General features: G+C 31.5%; 2 protein-coding genes across 2 annotated transcripts; one reads left to right on the top strand and one right to left on the bottom strand.

The window, feature by feature from the left end:
• Nucleotides 1-231: 231 nt before the first annotated feature.
• On the bottom strand, nt 232-2,705 carry LOC106627852 (uncharacterized). The gene is made up of 2 exons (XM_014248135.3): nt 2,490-2,705; nt 232-855 (listed from the first exon to the last, which is right to left on the bottom strand). Exons 1-2 carry the CDS (start codon nt 2,496-2,498, stop codon nt 472-474), a joined length of 393 nt encoding a protein of 130 aa, XP_014103610.2. The 5' UTR covers nt 2,499-2,705; the 3' UTR covers nt 232-471.
• Nucleotides 2,706-14,629: 11,924 nt separating this feature from the next.
• Nucleotides 14,630-16,261, top strand: LOC106627844 (uncharacterized). Its single transcript, XM_014248127.3, has 2 exons — nt 14,630-15,099; nt 15,330-16,261. Exons 1-2 carry the CDS (start codon nt 15,067-15,069, stop codon nt 15,972-15,974), a joined length of 678 nt encoding a protein of 225 aa, XP_014103602.2. The 5' UTR covers nt 14,630-15,066; the 3' UTR covers nt 15,975-16,261.
• The last annotated feature ends 3,559 nt before the right edge of the window (nt 16,262-19,820 follow it).

Genomic DNA, 19,820 nt, shown 5'->3' with positions numbered 1-19,820 from the left:
ATCAATTTGGAAGAAAAAGCTGAAAGCTGTTTGACGAATATAATCAAAACAAATAAGATGAAGTGAAAAAGAATTTGAATAAAGGCAAATGATATGCAAATATAATACGAGCCAGAAGAAACAAGACGACGTCAATTTGGCTGCGATTGCGATCGAAATGAACGATGGAAGCTTTCACTAATTTCTGCAAGTTGCGTCCATTTTTTTCAACGCAAATTAAATATTAAATAATTTTTTATTTATTTAAAGCTGTTAATCCACATCTTTATTATATATTCTCTTTAAAATTTACAAATCACTAAAACTATTTTCATTAATGTTACTATTGCGCACGTTCCGTATCACAGTGTATTCGTTAGGTGGAAGTAAATTAGCATTACTATTTAAGTTACAAAGTAAGCAGGTATGTATGTATAGTTATGTATGTACTAAATAAGTGTTTGCTTAGAAACTCCAGGCTTTTCGCCACTACTACTGCAACACGCCCTCCAGCAGCGCAATTTTGCCATTAAATTTACCATTAACATTGCTCGGCATATAGTAGACCGGGTAGGCACCGTCCACGAAGTTCACGGGCGTACCTTTCTGGCTGCCCAGAGCTATTTCTCCTTGATTGAGATTGAAGCGCGGCACCACCTCTAACACAGCGGGCACAAACACCTGTCGCTTTTCGCTCGTCAATTTCGGGTATTGATAGGGATGACCGCTAACGGTATGCCGCTGATAGGGCACAATAATTGTTTGTATGGGTGAGTCCGGCATGATGGGCAGCGCCATGCTGGTGGTGGTGGTGATTAGTATGAAACAGAGTAGTAAAAGTTGTAGCTGTACACAGTTGTAGTTGGTGTTGTTGCGCTATAAAATACGTAAAATATGCAAAGTAAATTTCCATATTGGATTAAATATAGAAAATCATTTTAATGACTAAACGCAAATTCAATTTAAGGCTGTCGCTTGTCTAAGTACTTCAATCAGCTTGTACTGTGCTGAGTGCATGTAACAGCCGTAGAGATTATTTAAGCTTGATGGCAGAAGAGTGTAATTTAATTTGTTGCTTTTGTTATATTGAAAGTAATTTGTATAACTTCAAAAGCTTCTTAAGCGATTTGGCAGATAATTAGTTTTTCTGATGCGAAATTTAGTGCGTCGGAGTATTTATGGCGATGTTGCAAGTAATTTATTTTCTAGTTAAATTATTTACGATATTAATATCTGTTGATTTCAATTTGTTATTTATATTTATAGCATTAAAATTTAATTAAGTTTAAGTCCGTAATGAAGCTATAATTACAATAATCGAAAATTATGTGTGTGTTTAGCCTGAAAAATTCACTTTGGCATTAAGAAAATTTTCAGCTTTTATTGAAACTGGTTATTTATTTTAACAATAAAATGTGTTGGCTTCACTTCGGCTAGTTGTAATTAATCATTGAAATATTTATACATATATTGAGAGGTCCAATAAACGTTGATCTTTAGGACTTAATAGTAATAGTCTGTATAAAAACCAAATGTGGCAACGATGAAGTCAAGGAATAACGGTATCCATTCTAAAAGAACAACTTCATCTTGAAACTAACTATTCGAAGAAGTAATATCACAACACTCTATCGCAGATTATTCCTTCTTTATGCTAAATATATCAAAAGGAATTTATTAAATGAATTTTTAACAATAATTCGATCACAGCGACACCTGACGTTCCTTTTTGATGGAAATATATAATATTTTTAATATTATATATAAAAACACATAGAAACTACAGGATTCCTGAGTTCTGTTATAGATTTTTGTGTGAAAAAATGTATGATAAAACTTAACTTCGGTTGCACCGCAGCAATAATACCCTTCACAGGTGCAAAAATAAAACAATATTTTAATTTTTCGGTCGGCTATAAGCTGTAATGGCCCGATCTAAACACTATATTAGAGATTGTAGCAAGTTTTTGCATATTTATCTATGGCGAACTTCGTGAAGTTTTCCATACAAGGCCTTGAGCTTGATCGGTCAGTTTGTATGGCAGCTCTATGCTATAGTTGTTCGATTCCCACAAATGAACAGCTTCTTGGTGTAAAATTTACACGACGCTTTCTTTTGGGTCTTACAAACATCATGGTGGTTTAGATATACTCGCAGAAGTAGAGCTTAGGTTCTGTCGTAGATCTTCAAGAGATCTGCAGAAGGCTTGAACAAATACCAGATTTTCTTAGTTTCAGATCTTACATACGAATGTCGCAATAAACCATGACATTTCCACCGTTACGACTTTTTTTATTGATTTTAACAATTTAATTTATATCTCTTCGAATATTTTTGGACATTCACAATCTTGATAATTAATTCGAATATTGAATCGTTATTTTTATTGAGTAAATAATATTTTTTCTTTGTTAATTTTTTCACTCAGGCTTGCTTTATATAATTCATGTTTCACTTAATTTTCACATTCTATTTTGTTTTTAATTTTCACTATCCCATATTCCATTACCTCAAGCATAATGATCCTTTGATAATCCTGCGGCTTTTTAGTATTCAAATAGCTTGTCGCTGAAATTCACAGTTTTTACTTTCACAAAGGGCAACTTTTCGAACTTTTCTTGCAACCAACACACACTTGTCCGCTCACGACTAGGCTGATCAGCTAAATTAACTAAAGTCTGCGCCTCGCAGTCGCTTAGACTTTATATCGCCTCACATCAGATTCCTAAATGAAAAGGCAAAGTTTTACTAAAATTCGACACGATTTTTTGTGCTTTATGATAAAAATTCAGCAAGCACAACAATAACCACAACCAGAGAATTTAATAAAAAAAAGCAACACTTAATTATAGTAACAAAAGGCGGTAGCTGCCACCGCGCACAGTGGTTGATTTAGAAAATAGATTTTGAAATAAAAACTGAAATAGAAATTTGATAATTTAATATATTATATAAAATACTTTCTTTACGATTTACTATCTATTCAGGTTACCTTATAAATATTGTGGTGAAGCACAACGTCAACGGTTGGATTTACCGTGATTAAGGTTTCAATATTCATGCATACATTTGGTTTTTTTGCTCGATGTTAGCACGCAGATATTCTCTTATTGGATCTCATCCAAATAGTTTTGCTAAAAACTACTATTTTTATGATCTCAACTCAAAGACATACCTAGGTATATAATGTGACAGCCTAAAAAACATCCTCCACTGCTGCAGTGATTCCGATCTTTTCCAAATTTAAAAAGAATGCTGTACTACATAGAAGATATTATCCGTACATATATAATAACTTATGGTAAAATAAAAAAATTCAAAATTGATAAAATAGTGACGTTGGTGAATTCTACACAAAATTTTGGTCGTTTTTGACCTGCTTAATGGGGGCGATGCATGTAAAATTTATTACTATTTATTTATTTTTTTTTGATAAATAGTTAAACTGAAGCTAAAAATCCAGCCTCAAGAGATCGATTGATACGGCGGCCATTTTGAAATTTTTTTTTAAATCGGATTTTGATATTTTAATATGTACTTAATAAACATACTGAGTTTCATTATTATTCATTTAGTTTTTCCATTTCAAATAAGCCTCTAAAAATTGGCATAGATTCAGGCGTTTACATGTATGGCCCCCCATAAGGGGGTATTCTACTCTAGATACATGTATTTTAGATAATTTTTTAAGTGTCGTAAAAAAACGGCAATCAATATTTTTACTACCGATTTTTTTAATCAGTTATTCATTAATGTTACAAAAGTACAGAAAAAAAAAGAATTATTATAATATAAAAAACTGCCAGCTGACGAAGTGGAGGTCTCAAAAAATTGGCACAAGAACATACACATGATTTCAAACCTCCTAGTCATCTGAAATGAAAAAAAATTAACAATCTGCAATGATGTCGCAATTGTATTGTTTTTTGTTCAATTAGACCCAGCCGAACCAGTTTGAAGGCCGGTCAGTAAAATGTCTATATCTCGGAAAATAATTTAAATTTTTTAAAATCCTCTCACAGACATATTCTTAAATAGTTATACTTTGAAAATATGAAAAAAATCGATTTTTTGGAAATTCTAAACTAGAATACCCTCTTAATTTCGAGTTTTGATCGGCTCAACAAACTGTAGGTCATTGTATAGAGAAGTTTTGATTAAAACGCGTTTAAAGATAAACTGATGGATCTGATGAGCTGGGTGGCTACACTTTAGAAGGCTGCAACTCAAAAACTAGTCGAATTCTCGATTTTAAATTTGTGTACATATGATACATTTAAAGGTATAGTATATGAAAATATGAAAAACAGTTGACTTTTTTTTTAATTTCACGGTGGTTGTGCCGCTTAAGGAAACCTAGCTACCCTCAGGCTCCAACAGCGAATATATCAAATTTACGCTAGAGTATGGATCTTTCTAGAGACAAGCGTTGAGACCATTATTTTGTATGGGCAATATGTACAAGTACTATAAAATCGAGTCAATGAGATTCAAGAACAATAATATATATACACATATATTTATCTTATAACCTGTTCTCTCAAACTAACCCACCGTGCGACGAATTGAAGCATACAACAAAGACGGTGATGCCAAAGTATTTAAATAAATTTTATTATTACTTAAACGCCTTTAAACAAGTGTTGAGAGAGAGCACGCGCGTTTTGTAAACGAAAAACGTAAAAAGTGAAGCAAAAACAAAAACAAATTCATCTCAAATATTGCCATGAGCACAACAACACTTGCCATCTGTCTAAACATGTCTAAACATCAACGTCAACGGCATTAAAGTCAGCGCGTCAGCAACACTTTAAAAGCATGTTTCATCAAATCACAACTTTTGTTATTGGCTAAAACAACAAACATACGAAGAAACGATGAATAAGCCATGCACAAAAAAAAAAACACTCATCAACATATTAAAAAAACAATAAAACACACCTCCGAGTGCTGGAGTCCAAACGAACAGCAGCAGCAGCAATGTTAGCATCATCAGCAACAACAATAGCAATAACCATGTGGCGATCATTTTAGATATAAGTATGTTAGGAGTCACGGATGTTATTGCGAATTGTTGCTTCGAGTAGGGGGACGGAATTATTTTGATCGATTGTCACCGATCGAAAGGCGCTGCACTGGCGTAAAGTGGTGGAAGCTGGGGAAAAAAGAGGAAAATTGAGGCGGATGCTCCAGTGTTTCAGTTTTATAACGGGCGTGTTGCGGAAATCATATACATTGCTTGTGCGTTAGTTGGGGCCAAGTCAACGCGTGTCGTACATGGTTAGCTCGTTCATCTTCATCAGCTGCACCCTGTTGGGAAGTGTTGTTGTTTATTTAATTGGTAAAGACTGAAGGCGTTAAAATATATAGCGAACTGCTGCTTAGTTATGTAGTTTATTGCTATTTTAATTATGGCACTCTTAATTGGTTGGTGTTGTTGTTTTGTTTTCAACTTTATGTAACCACCTTAAAAGACTTTCGTATAATAATCATAAAGTGTTAGTTTTTAATTTTGAAATGGTTCCTGGTTGGTGATATTTGAGCCTAGTTTTGGTTTTAAAATAAGATCAACATTTTTAAAGTATATATCATTATATTTTAGTAGTTTTGTTTTTAAATTTAATATTTGTTTATAAGATATATGATTTTTTAATACCTGAATATAGAGATAGCATTGGCTTTATACTCAAAACGTTAACCAAAATGATTAAGTGGATCCATAAGAGATCTTCTGTTATCTCTCTTTCTGATGCCCACACCACAATTTTCTTAAAAGCACTTTTTCCTTCACTTTTTCGATGTCGTTTGTGATAAAGTCTATATTTCAAAACATTGCTGCAACATTTATAACGATTGCGTTGCCGGTGTTCCATTGGAAACACAAAATTTCAAAATTTCAAGCAAGCACGTTTTCCACACACTAACTGTTATATGGAAATAAAGTTTCGCACGAACATAAAAAGGGTTATCAGATCTCGGAAAAGAATTTGTATATACCCCATTCGAATATTTTGAGCCAACTATAACCGATTTGTTTTCCGTAGAAAAATAAAATGATCGAAGCTTTATGCACCTTCTTCTTCTTAGAGTTACAGTTTTCTGTGAAAAAGTAGAGTTTCAGATTTCACAAAACCATAGTTGTCGTAAATCCTAACACTGACAAGCTCCCATTAGATAATAATGATGTATGAGATATCACCGGTGCTTCCTACCTCCAATAAATATCACTACCTTATGATTAGGAAATGGTTATGTCATTATCATGCTTATAGATCTAAACAAAAAATATAAAAAATCGAATTATCGATATCTCTTACTAGGATCAGGAAATACATACAGTTTTACTATAATCATGCTTTTCTATTTACCATAAACCAAAAATGTAAATAATAGTTCATACTTTTTCCTAACCCTCATGCTATAAATGAACTCAGAAGATAACTAATCTCTAGCTTAAGGTACCAAAAGTTGTCAGAACTTCGCTTAATAATAAATATTGATTTTATATGCACAACCAGTATTGTTGAAATAAAAAAAAATATATTTTTTTCTATCTGATTTCATCCGAACCTATCCCTTACTTATATGTGATATATAATATATGTAAATTGAACACTTCTTTGTATTAGCCTTTCCCACAGCGACTTTTCAGTAATGAATTTTGTACAATTAGTGAAATTGCCTTTCAAATGTTTAGTGAGTTAATGCATCAGGCACGATTTCAAAATTTTTTCAAAATATTTCAACAAAGCTGTGTGATGTTGTGCATAAATTTAATTAACTAGCGCTGATAAGCTCTACAATCACGTTGTTGTTTTTTTTAAAGCAACAAAATATATTCAATATCAATAAATTTTAATAATAGCAGAACATAAATATCGGTTTGACGGTGGTGATTATATTTGGCATTGCCTAAGCCTGCATTTACTTTACTTATAGAAGAAACTATAGCTTGACTAAAAAATGCATTTCGCTGACCTTTATAGCACGCAAAGATAATGGCTGCTAAAAGTTGTCTTCCTGCATATATTATTTTAATAAAAGTAATTATGTTATTATAAGTTTATGTATTTATATTTGTACCAAAGTGCTTGGAAAAATATTAAAACATTTTTGTTTTGTTTTTCAGCAAGTAATGAACCTTGGTGAGTGTAAAACATTTCAAAACACTTATAAAAATACTTAAAAATATATAGTTTTAAAGCAATTTGTAGAAAATATCTTACATTTTATAGAAATTTTGAAAGTGAATATGTATAAATATATATTTCCATAATTTATTATAAATACTTCTGATTTGTATGATGTTCAAGGAATGTTTCGAAATCTAAGCGATAACTCAAAAGTAGGTCAAACAATATTTTCATCGTACTAATACGATATTGGCGCTGAAGAATATTTTTCAATATGTAACTCGCAAGTTTTTATGCTATAGAAGTAACGATTTACTTCGCGACGTAATTTGGCGATGTAAGCATACTTGTGATGTGATGTCATGAACTAGTCATTTAGTTTAGCTCAATTCCTTCTGTAGAGTAGGACCTATATTTAAGCATTAAATAATGATGCTATGTGATGTTCTCATTTGAACTAACATATGACGTCATGTTATTTCTTTTATTATGAGAAAATGATATATCAATGCTATGTGAGGTAAACTAACACATGACGTGATGTCATAATTACAATTGATATTTACATCATGTGATATGATTCTGCATAATGAAAATTGTTCAAAAGAACGTGAATACGGTAATGTGATGTCCTAATATGACCAAGTGATTTCATATCATATCTGCAAATATCCAGTAACAACCCAATAGTCAATTTATGTAATGCTATACACATATTAATACCCAAAAAATAGATGTGATGATTTGATATGATTTATCATATTATGTGATATCATGTCTTCTCATTTTTGTTAAAAAATTCAAATTTTTATTACATAAGACTCATAAGAGTATATAAATGTTAGATAGAGTGTGAGCTGCTGCTGTGATTCTGTAATGTATGATATGACATATCGAAAGGAAATATAAGTCGTTATGATTCAACGTCTAGGCGGAAAATTAAATTAAATTATTTTAGTGTTATGTTTAGGGCTATTAATAGTAAACATATTAGTTTAATAGTTTGTTATTGTATTAACAAATTTAGTAATAATCCAAATGCATTATAATGAAAAAAGATAATTAGAGATTAAGTAAATGAAAATTTATTCATGCCACCAAAAATATTGTCCGACCTCAAATATTTTTTTTATAATAAATTGCACACTCTCTCATTACCGCTTGGATTATATAAAATATATTTATTTACAGTCTGGTGAATTATTGCTTTTTGGGTTCTTTCAAATAAATACCGTGCAGTACGGTTTAGAGATGGAATTAAGATTTTGTTTGTTATTTTCATTTCTCTTTGTCATTTGTAGCAACATTTAAAATGCCATTGATGTAAAGCTGCTTAACGAAGATTAAGATTTTTTTTTTTTAATTTTGTTTAATTCATTTATTTTTCTTGTTTAATTAATTGCGACTTTAATTGCTTTTAGTAAGCGCATACTCTATCAATAATTTCGCGCTTTAATGAAGACTAATAATTGTTAATATTTTATTGCAAATTTTGTTTATGAAATACAAAATTGCTAAGCGTTTTTAAAGTTGGTGATTAGTTGTTTTATTGAAATGAAAAGCTTTTAGTAAAATTTGTATACATTTTGTAAACAGCGTTTACAGTTTAATAACTGTCTAAATTGAACGTTTACACCTTCGGCTAAGGGCCTCGGCATAAATTGGGTACCAAACAACTCGCTAGAGGTCATTGTGGTAAAATTTCTTCAACCAATAGGTGCCAGCGCCGTTAATAAATTTAAAAATCTCACTCTTTTGGTCTATTCTGCTGTTAGTCTGACATATTTTGTTAAAAAAAATTGTGCCTTTCTCCACTTTTGCTCCAGGCAAAGTTCATCTCTGCTGTCTCCTTAGTTTGTCTGCTTGGCTCATAAACCTCTTTAATTCGACCTGAAATGTACTAAAATGTATGAAAGTTGATCTTGTGACCACTTTATTCTGATTGCTTGAAGCTTCACTGGCTTTTGACTCTTTTTTACGCATTCTAACGGCGGATTTCATGTCGTTCAAAGACATCGTTTGGTCATAGATGACGATGAAGTAAAACGAGCCGAGCCGGCAAAACCCCGTAGCAATTTGTCAGTAGTACTTTAAGGTCTTCAAACTACCAGAGTTGCATTGACTCATTAAAACTGAATACAAATTAGATTATAATTTCTGAGAGATAAGAAGGTTTTTTACTGTTCATTAGCTATTTTTTTAGCAAATATTTATGTAAGAAATACATTACTACTTACTTTGTTAATTGTCACATAACACTAATATAATATTACATCAACACTCTTTCAGCAGCGAAAAGTCATTTATTAGAAGATTACCATGCTTTAATAGACATTTTGATCAGTTTATCAACCTTTCAACCAAAGGGTTAAACAAATTATTAGCCCATGGCAAAAACGGCATTCTAGCTGCCAGATGACACACATATGCGCTGAATGAATTAATTATATGACTAAAGTTCGCACATTGCCCGCTACTACATACTACTGTATATATGTATATATTTCTTTCAAATGTGTAAATTTGTGCGTTGCCCGCAGAAAAGAAAACGGTCAACCGTCTATTCAAAGGTGTCGCTGAACTGGTCAAGCAACAACTAAATAAAAAAGCCGCACACTTTTAATATTACTTGTGTATTACTAAGAAATAGCAACAAATTGTTATTTAAATAAAACAAACACTGCAGATTAGCTGGCGTAACGGTAAGAATGTAGACAAAGAGCGAATTGGGTCAACAGCATTAATAGCAAGTTTTGTTAGTCGAAAAAAAGTGAGCAAATATCTCAATACTAAAATGAAAAAAGATAAATTATTAATAACAGTAAAAATTCTTGATATTAGAAAATTGAGAAATAGTAAAAAAATATATACGAACAATAAAAGAAAAAAATATCTATAATAAAAAATATATTACATACAAAAATAAAAAAAATGCAAATGTATTTAAAAAAAGAAAAAAAAATAAATATATTAAAATTAAATTAAAAATTAAATTATATTAAAATAAATTAAATAAAATGAAATTAAATATAAAATTAATAAAAAAAAAAATATTAATTTAAAAACGAATAAAAAATCATTAATTAATAAAGGAAAAATATAAAAAATATATATATTAATATTACGCGTTCAAATTGGCTTAGAATCATCAATATGTAATATGACTACTGTGACTTTAATATGCGTGAAAACAATGGCCAGTTCAACCGGTCTTTGCCAATTCATCGTTTCTTACACTGATTTCTCGCCGAAAAATTTTCAAAAAATTGTGATATATATTTCCTATTTACATTTGGCCTACTTTTAAGAGCTTTCACCTAGATTTTTGTCAGCGCAAATTTACATATTTACCAATATACAAAGTATTTTTTTTTGGTGTTTTTTTTTTTTTTTTAATGATAATTGAATTTTGATTAACACAATTACCTGCCTTTTCAATAAAAAGCAAATAAAATAAACAAATATAAATTTTTTACAAAAACTCTTTAAATATTCCAAGCGTAAAATTTTATTGTTGCATTAAACGCTTTTATGGCCTAAAAGTTAATGAACTGCAAGCAATGCTCACCACTCGTATATCTCACCTCATAATTTTTTTCTTTGCGAATTCTATTTATTTAGAGGTTTGTTCGCATGCGCATCATTTGTTTTTAGTATAATTATGACGCCGAGCATATGAGAGAGTCTACTTACAAAAATATATGAATATATATATTTGCATATGTGTATGCATATCTTCGTATATATAATTTATATATATGAACTATTATTTTAACTGCTTGTGTGTGTAACTGCCGCTGCACCTGCCACTGGCCTCAAGCAATATATATGAGTAGCCAAAACGTGCACATACATACATTTATAACATGTGTATATGTTTATGGAATTAATAATAATACAATTTGCATTTATTTTGTATGCTAATGAGTTTCAAGATGGAATTTCTAATGTGTCATCGAAGAAAAAAAAAAACAAAAATCGAGGAGTTTTTTCTTCTTCTTTATCGCCACACTCAGCGCCGTTTTGTTTACATGATTCGTATAAATTAATATAAGTAATTACAAACATATTCAATTTAACATATTTACACATCGACATATACATTTAATAAATAAAATATAGGCAAGTCTAAATGGAAATATTTTGTAAAAATATATATAAACTTTAGCTCATAATCTTCGCTATTATTAAATACCAAATTAATAATGGCATGCATTAAAAAATAATAATATTAACTCGCAATAATTTAATAGAAATTGATGGAAAATATCGAGATTTCTGGACAGCACAACAGACAAGTGAGATTATTTGTGGCCTTATGAGGAATCAGCCTATATACCTAACTTAACCAATCTAAACATTTACAGAGAGTCAATGTCTGACTTCACAGATTATTATAAGTAACGTCTTCTTTCGTTATGGTTGCCAACCTTGGAAATACTTGGGAACCGTAGCTAACTTAAAAACCGAGACTTAAATCTAATAAATAATGTTTATGGCGGTCTACGCTTGTATTCCAAAACTTATTGATACCAAAATAAAAATTTCAATTTGAAAGAATTAATGCCTAATAAAATACCTAAAAGTATACAATGAGTTATACATGCAAATATATGAATGTACATGTGTACATATATACCTTGTATGCGCAAATAAACCCCCCCATACAGAAATTTTCTAAATCATTAACAAATTACAAATATTAATCATAAATACATGGCTGCGTGCTGCGTCAGTTGCCGGCAACTGGAGATTTGAATCTCAACACACTCACGAATATATGAGAGAACATAATTAAGAAGCAAATGAAAAAGTAAAACAACAAGCAATTATTAATAACTGCCTTAAGTATTTATGAAGATATATATTATATTTATATATATACATTCATATGTATTTGAAGTTGTACTTTTCAAATATTGTTCGATCTACGATTTCCCACTTTTGGTTTTAAAAGTGAAGAGGTGTGAAGAGGAAGAGAGAGTAGCAGTTTAGACGCTGCCAACCTACACACTTACGAGCACATACTTATCCACTATATATGTATGTTTAGCTATATCTATTACAGACGAATCTCACGCCAAGACCACAAAGCGGCTTAAATTGCGGTGGATTTTGCCAAAAGAGCTGGATCACTGGTGTAATGCAATCACTGATGGCTTAAAAATTGGCGCGCAAAGAAATGCTTGTCTGCGAAATTGTCACAAATATTCGTTTCGATTCGATTATTAGCGGATTCGGAAACTTTTCGCGTCGGCAATTGAATGCTTACGAGCACATTGCTGAGGAGTTTTGAAGAGCTTCGACTGTGCTCATTTGAGGCGTACATCTTTATATGAGTGCGTGTGTATGTGTTTGTTTGTAATTATAATTTATTGTGCAATTTAAATACGCAATCCAATTAAAACTCGCTGAGGTAATCGACGCTTATGTTTATTTACTTTTTATAATCAAAATAAACAAGCGAATAATTGAAAACGAGATTCAGGAGCTTTAAAGCAAAAAAATAAAAGTTTGGAGTGCAGAGAATTGGCAAATTTAGCTATTTCGCATTCAAAACTCTGTTTTCAGTATTCAAAAGTTTACAAGTGACAAGCGTAGTTACAATTCAAATACTCGTAATTATCAACTTTAAGTTTACGACCACAATAACGAGTATAAATACAACAACAACAACATGTTACTCACAAAAACTGGCAAATGAAATTTTTTGAAGCGACAAGCATAACGTAGCCGTCACAGACACCGTAGCGAACGTCATCTCCAGCTCCGCTTCAGAACTATAATGCTATAATCTCTGTGTGTATATTCTGTATTGAATTCGTACAAGTAGTGTCTACAATTTGCTTTTATTCGTTTTCATCATTCGTTCTGCGTTCTTAATGTAACTGATCGTGCACGGTGGAGCAATTTCAAAGAAATGCAAAAAATTTTTTTATTTTTTACAAATTAAGGAGGTTATATTTACATGCAAGTCAGAAAAGACGCAGACTTTTTTGAAGAGGCATTTATTTAATAAATGAATAAAAATAATTTACATTTTCAAAATTTAATATCATTTAATAAGCGGACTTATTTTGAAAAACTTTGGATTAAATTGATCTCGTAACCGATCTCCAGGAGGACTCCCTTAAATAGTCTCTGTCAGTAAGGGAGATTTTTCAGCTTAAAATTATTATAATAGGTGAATAAAGGTAATGATCGAAGGATTAGTCAAACGTTTGATTTGTAAAAAAATTAAGACTTCCCAAAAAGAGTCCTTTTTTGTTAACACATTTACATTTCAAAATGGCTTAAAAAATCGATATTATTTAAAAAATCGTATTCCTGCTATTATGACCTGAGAAATGTATATAAGAAAGTCATGTGAAAATTTCATGTAAATCGGTACAGCCGTTTGGGAAAAGTTTTAGTCACTGACACTGAAAACAGCGTTTCTTTTCATTTGCAATTTATAAGTGGATATTACAGCTTAAGCTGAATTTGGCTTATGCTCTTTCTCTCTAGGCCAAGTTATATTAGAAAGTTCAGACGATGTCCTCTTAAGGCGTCACCAAATACAATCATAAGTTATTAATTAGGAGCTACCAGTCAAGTCTTAATGCTTTCCTAGACGTTTGATATTTTTATGAGACGACCAGATATCTATCAGTCAAGAAAAGCCATTTGAATATCGAATCTATAGTAATTCAAGTAGTAAAAAGTTTGAAATGTTTTTATTCTTTTACGATTTTTTTCTGAATTTTCAAATTAACTAATAATTTTTTGTAATGTCAATTTACATCATTTTCAACAGGGGATCGCGGTGCTCAGCCGAAAAAGTAATGAAAGAATTTCACATCAAAGATCAATATACTATGAAAATGTAACAATATTCTGTTTGACTGAAAAGTATATTGAAAAAAGGTATATTCAGTTTGCCACGAAGTAACACCCAGAAGGAAACGTCGGAGACCCCATCTAATGCATATGTACTTACATACATTATCAGCGATATAGTTGCCATACAAACTGAGCGATCAAAATTGAGTTCTTGTTTGGAAAACTTTTTTGTTTGCCGAGATATCTTCAACAAATTTGGCATATATTATTACGTAAGACAGTGCTACAAACGCCAAACATTTTGTTTAGATCGGAATACTATAGCATATAGCTGCAATTTGAATACAATTTTTCACTTCCTAACACACTGTCTCTCCGATGGGGTTAAAAAAATTTTCGAATGTCTCTGCCAAATCAAATAAACAAAATAAGAATAATATGAAATTAAATAAAGTGAGCAACGCAAAAGATTGTATCTCTGCCCGTCATGTTTATTGTTTTTCATTTTGCTAAGCGATTTATTTTTCACTTTGCTGCTTTTTGCGTTTCACAACTACAAAGCGAGGGAAACGCAAAAGATTATTGTAAAAAAAGAAGAATTATAAATATTAACAATAACAACAAATAGCAAGAAGTCAAAGCTAAGATTCACCAGCAATCACTGGAGTATTTGTCATCGTCACACAATCGCACAAAGCGAAGCCAATTCTCTGGAAGCTGTGCTGTGGCACTTTGCAACAGAGACGACGGAGACCGGAGGCCGCAGACGATAGCTAAGGTGCTGGCGCTGGCGCTGTCGATGGCGACATAAAACTTAACACAAAGCCTTACAAGCCGATCAGTCGACAACATTTCACTTTGGCTGTAGGAAGCAACCGAACCAATCGCACCGACAGCAATAGCAGCAACAGCACCAAACAACAACGGAAATATCAGTGCTGACAGCAACAAGTATCGGAAAAGAAATTTTTATAGCAGACGCCAACGACATTTTTACAGTTCGTGGAAGTTCGCGACATTAAACACACGCAATTAATTTAAGTGTTTGAGTAAAAAAAAAAAAATCGCATATTGCAAGTCAAGCGTTTTATAAGCGTGTTGTGGGTGAAGTTATTCGATAGAAGACGGACAATGAACATGAAACGCTGTCAAAGCGCTCTGCTGGTAAGTGTTAATAGAGAGAGAGAGTGGAAGAGATATGATTTGCGAAAAAATTGTGTGTGCTTCAAATGAAATTAATTGCATGAAAATTAAAGGTGAAACATATATTAATGAAGGCAATAAAAAAAGTTAGTGTTAAATAATACTAAAATTGCAAAAATATTAAAACTTTATGTTGCGCTATAAATATCAAATAAAAAGGTTAACAACTCTCGCAATTGCTCACTTTGCAGCACCTGTCGCTGTTACTCAGCGTTTTGGCGCTAGATTGCACACTAGCCGCCTCCATTTACACGCTAGATGACACAGCGCCTGTCAAACCAACCGAAGTGCCCGCCAAATTTGTCGTCATTATCGAGGACGTCATACCCGATGTCGCGAATACAACACAAAAAGTGATACGCGTCAATCCACTCGATTTGCCAGCGCTGTCTGAAGATTCCAGCGGCAGCGAGGACTCATCACTCTACAAAATACAGAGTTTACTGCCAGCAAATCGCAACTATGTAAACTCGAATCGCATGCGCGTCAAGAAAATGCCTCCCAATGATATTAAGGCCGCCACCGACAGCAAGGTTGCGGAATCGCCGATCATTCGACAGCTTACCGAACCGAAATTCCGTAAACCTAGTCGCAATCATAAGAAGAATCTACATTTTCTCTACAATCAGGAGGCCTTGGATGGTCATAAAGTGAGCAAAACTATGAATGTGCGTGTGGCGCCTGGCGCTTATCCGGTTTACTATGCGGTTTCTAAAACCAATGGCCGTTTTGGTAAATATCCAATAAAGGGGTTTCGCACGCCAACAGAATTTCTAAAATATTTGGCTAAAAGTAAAGTGACGCCATTGGAGCATGCGCAGCATTTGGACAGTTGAGTGGCAGCAGATTTGTAGCTCTGGTAAAAGAGCAATGCTGAGTATGGGTTAACGCTTTTCCTTTTTAGGTAAGCGGGCAATATTCTGGAAGTACTAAATTATAATTTAATTTTCAAAAATAAACACAACCTGGCATATATTTTTATGTGTGATTTGTATAATTAATTTTAATTTAGTATTATTTACGACTTTAGAGATAGTATTTATAAATAGTGGCTTAATGTACTTTAAAACCTATAAATGTTTACTATGTAATTTTAAAAAGTGCCAAAATAAAGTCGAATTATTTAATACAAAAATTTATTTTTTACTAATCTGTAGAATATGCTCTCAAAACAGGCCCAGGCTTACAATTAAAAAATATAAAATTTTCGTTCCATTTTTTTTTCGATATTACAAATAAGACGTAAAACATAACCTATACAAAAAACCCAAAAGTTTAAAAACATATGTTGAATATCAAAAGACATTTGAAGGGTAATTTTGCGAACTTTTACGATATTTCTATAATGATTTTTACTAAAAGGGCCTAGTGCTAAGTAATCTAGATAAATATTCCTTAGAATAATTTGATTTCAAGAGCTAATTTTACTAAACTTGAAAATGTAGTCTAAATAATGCTTCATGAGAGTCACGTAATGAATGGAGTTCGGGTAGCATCGACATCGGCATCAGAACATGACATCAATATGAAGGCAGCGGTATCGGAATCGGAATCGACATCGTCAACTGTCAAATGAACTTCTGAACGCATAAGAGAAGCGGAGTATCGGGTCGTGTTATCATGACATCCATATCGAGACATCGTCATCTGCATCGGAATCGGAATTGGCATCGTCAACTAGACTTTAGAACGCATTAGTTAAATTAGTTATTGTGCCATATCGATGCCATAAAAATCATCTAATGAGTATAGATCTTGAATCTACTAATCCAGGGCTAAAGCTATGTACATTGAGTGGGTGAAAATAACGAATATTTTTTTTTTGCTTGATACTCCGATTTTATTTCATTGATTTATAACATTCATAAATAAAAACTCGAAAGGGACCATTTGTAGAGCATTAAATTTCCTACAAAATTTATGAAACGAGTTTTTTTTTCAAGTAGTTGGAAACGAAATATGAATTTTTCTATCTGATAATAAGAAAAAATAGGAAACTGTAAGGCGGATGACCTTCCCGTTAAAATTAACAGCTCATACTCGAGGATATTTTTGTTTAGCTGTCTAAGAACATATTTTTCATCGTACCAAGCAAAAAAATTTGTTTTTTTACCCACTCAAATGTACATAACTATATCGGTGTATAGTTGAGGGTAGACTTTTCTTCTTCCTCCCTGACAAACGTTTTATCCAGTCGATACAATTGACTTAAAAGAGTCACTTTCGATTCTTTGTCAGCGAAAAATTCGGAATTTAAGTTAATAACATATCTTGGGAAATTTACATTCAAATCAAGTCATCTGCTCTACGGATGAGTAAGTACGTTCCTGTAAAAAATCATCTTGCTTTTTCAGCTGTGAAGTATATATTATATGAATTATAAAAATAGCAACAAAAATAAAAAAAGTTTTATGAAACAAAAAAGTACCAACTTTGTTTATGTTTCGTAATGCTTGAAGTATTCCTCATATTTTTGCTAGATCTGACTTTGGCTTGTATATAGTATATGTAGTTTAAAATATTGCTTCAGTGTCATATATAATTTTTCCCTGTTTTCATCTTTAATTACACACTATTATTAAAGATGTTCACACCTGGCGACTGAATTTGCTTATACGTTGTTGCTGTTTTTCTTGAAACTTAATTCAAGCTTTGGCGGTTAAAATTTATTTTATTGACTTTTTAATCGCATAGAAATATGATGTATGAAAAAATTATTTAATTAGAATGTATATATTTTTAAAATAAATAAATAGCAAGAAATATAAAAATAAAATTTAGAATTGTCATTCCGTTCTTAGAAAAAGAAGAAAATATAATACTACTACTAAAAAATGTATTATTTTTTATATTCATATTATATATATAATAATCTTCATATACATTTTTTTCGACAAGATAAAACTGGTTTTCTTTTATTTCACTTCATATACATTTCTGTTATTCAACTTTTTCGCCATTCATTAAATTTTTGCCTCTATATATTTCCCTACTTTATAACACAATTTCAACCTTAACACATTTTCTCTACAAAAGTGAATGACTTTTTTGTGCGTAACTAATTTACTAAGAATACAAAGCCAAAAGGGAAACGAGTAGCAAAGCGAAACATACATACATAAGTGTTCAAAAATAAATCATTCTTAGTACTTCTCAACATAAAATAACAGTAGTGATTAATGTCTGACTTGCCGAAATTACTTTAATTCACATACAATATGTGTATATGTATGTATACATCTATATACTTGTACATATATGCTTCTATATATGTATATATTTCACAGAATTACTTAATTGAGACGGTGTGGAATTGGTGAATTTAAATAAATAAATAAAAAGTGTGTGCTTGGGGAGAAAACAATCTTCGGTCAATTGCATTAGCAGCAGTAAAGTATTTCCTACATACGCGAAAGCCGATTATGCATACCGCAGGCAAGAAAAAGGGTTGTCAACCTAAATTATAGAAAAAATTTGGAGATTGTTACAATAAATAATTGTTAAAAATTTCTAAAAGGAGATGAACTGAACTGGCTCCTAAAGTTTCTGGAAGCTCTTTTTGCATTTGTCGTTATCTTTATCATCGAGTAATGTTTCCAGTTTCAACACAGTGTGTGTCTTCGAAGCCAAAATCACCTCTTATAAACTATCCAAACCATTTTGGCACGTTCGCTCTGCTTGAGCATGTTCAATATGAACTTCCACCAAATTACGAAGACTTTCGGTGGTGATTTTCTTCAAATTTATGTAATGAAAAGGAACTCCCGGAAAATCACTTTTGCAGGCACAAAGTGCGAGATATTTGAGTGAAAAATTTTTTTGTTGTTTCCACTTCAAATGATTGACATATGTACACTGAAAAAGACGCACAGGAATAACAATCAAGTACGTCATATCTTGACAAATCGCAGAAATATAGCTATAGACTCCATATTAAAAAAAAAAATTTAAAATAGTAAAAGCTGTTTTTTCATTTTCTATGTTTATTTGAAACATCTAGTTCGCAATATATATATATTTGAATTTTGTTACATTTGGTAATTCTATTATATGATTTGTGTACACACTATTATGATGAAAAAAGTCAACTTATCATCTGATTAAATTTTCTACATGGCAACTCTAATTTTTTATCTCCGCTATAACGCCATTTCAGTATTTTTATATTTAATCAGTCAAGAGGACTTTATTCTTATTTCATTCAGATGCCTCATTTATAGAATAAGAATATATAAAAAATTATATTCGCGTGTAAATTTCAATGTTATTACGACATATACACATATGTATGTACCTATTGCATAATAAATTAGTGCTTATTATGTATACTTACCTCTATGCAAATTTCAACTACAAGGTAAATCAGCTTTTCAGCAACAAATATTATGTGAAAGCAAAATTCTGTGCTTAATAATTACTTAACTGCTATTTACGAGGGTACGTTTTTTGTTTGGAGATTTGAAAACTTGATTTATTCCAATAAAATTTGAATCATGAACATTGAGTCATGGAACTGTAGTAACTTCAATACAGCAGCACAAGCTCCAATGAGCAAAGCAACAATTAAACAATACAAGTAGAAGGCTCCAATAGTCAAGCACATCTTTGAGTGATAGCTATTTATAATTTTTATTAAGTGTCGATTTATAGTAATTACAGCAATAAAAAAGTTAATCGCGTTA

This window comes from Bactrocera oleae, chromosome 4 (assembly GCF_042242935.1).
Source record: "Bactrocera oleae isolate idBacOlea1 chromosome 4, idBacOlea1, whole genome shotgun sequence".
Taxonomy (NCBI): domain Eukaryota; kingdom Metazoa; phylum Arthropoda; class Insecta; order Diptera; family Tephritidae; genus Bactrocera; species Bactrocera oleae.
Note: the sequence above shows the minus strand (reverse complement) of the source record. Positions and strands in the feature narration are given on the sequence as shown.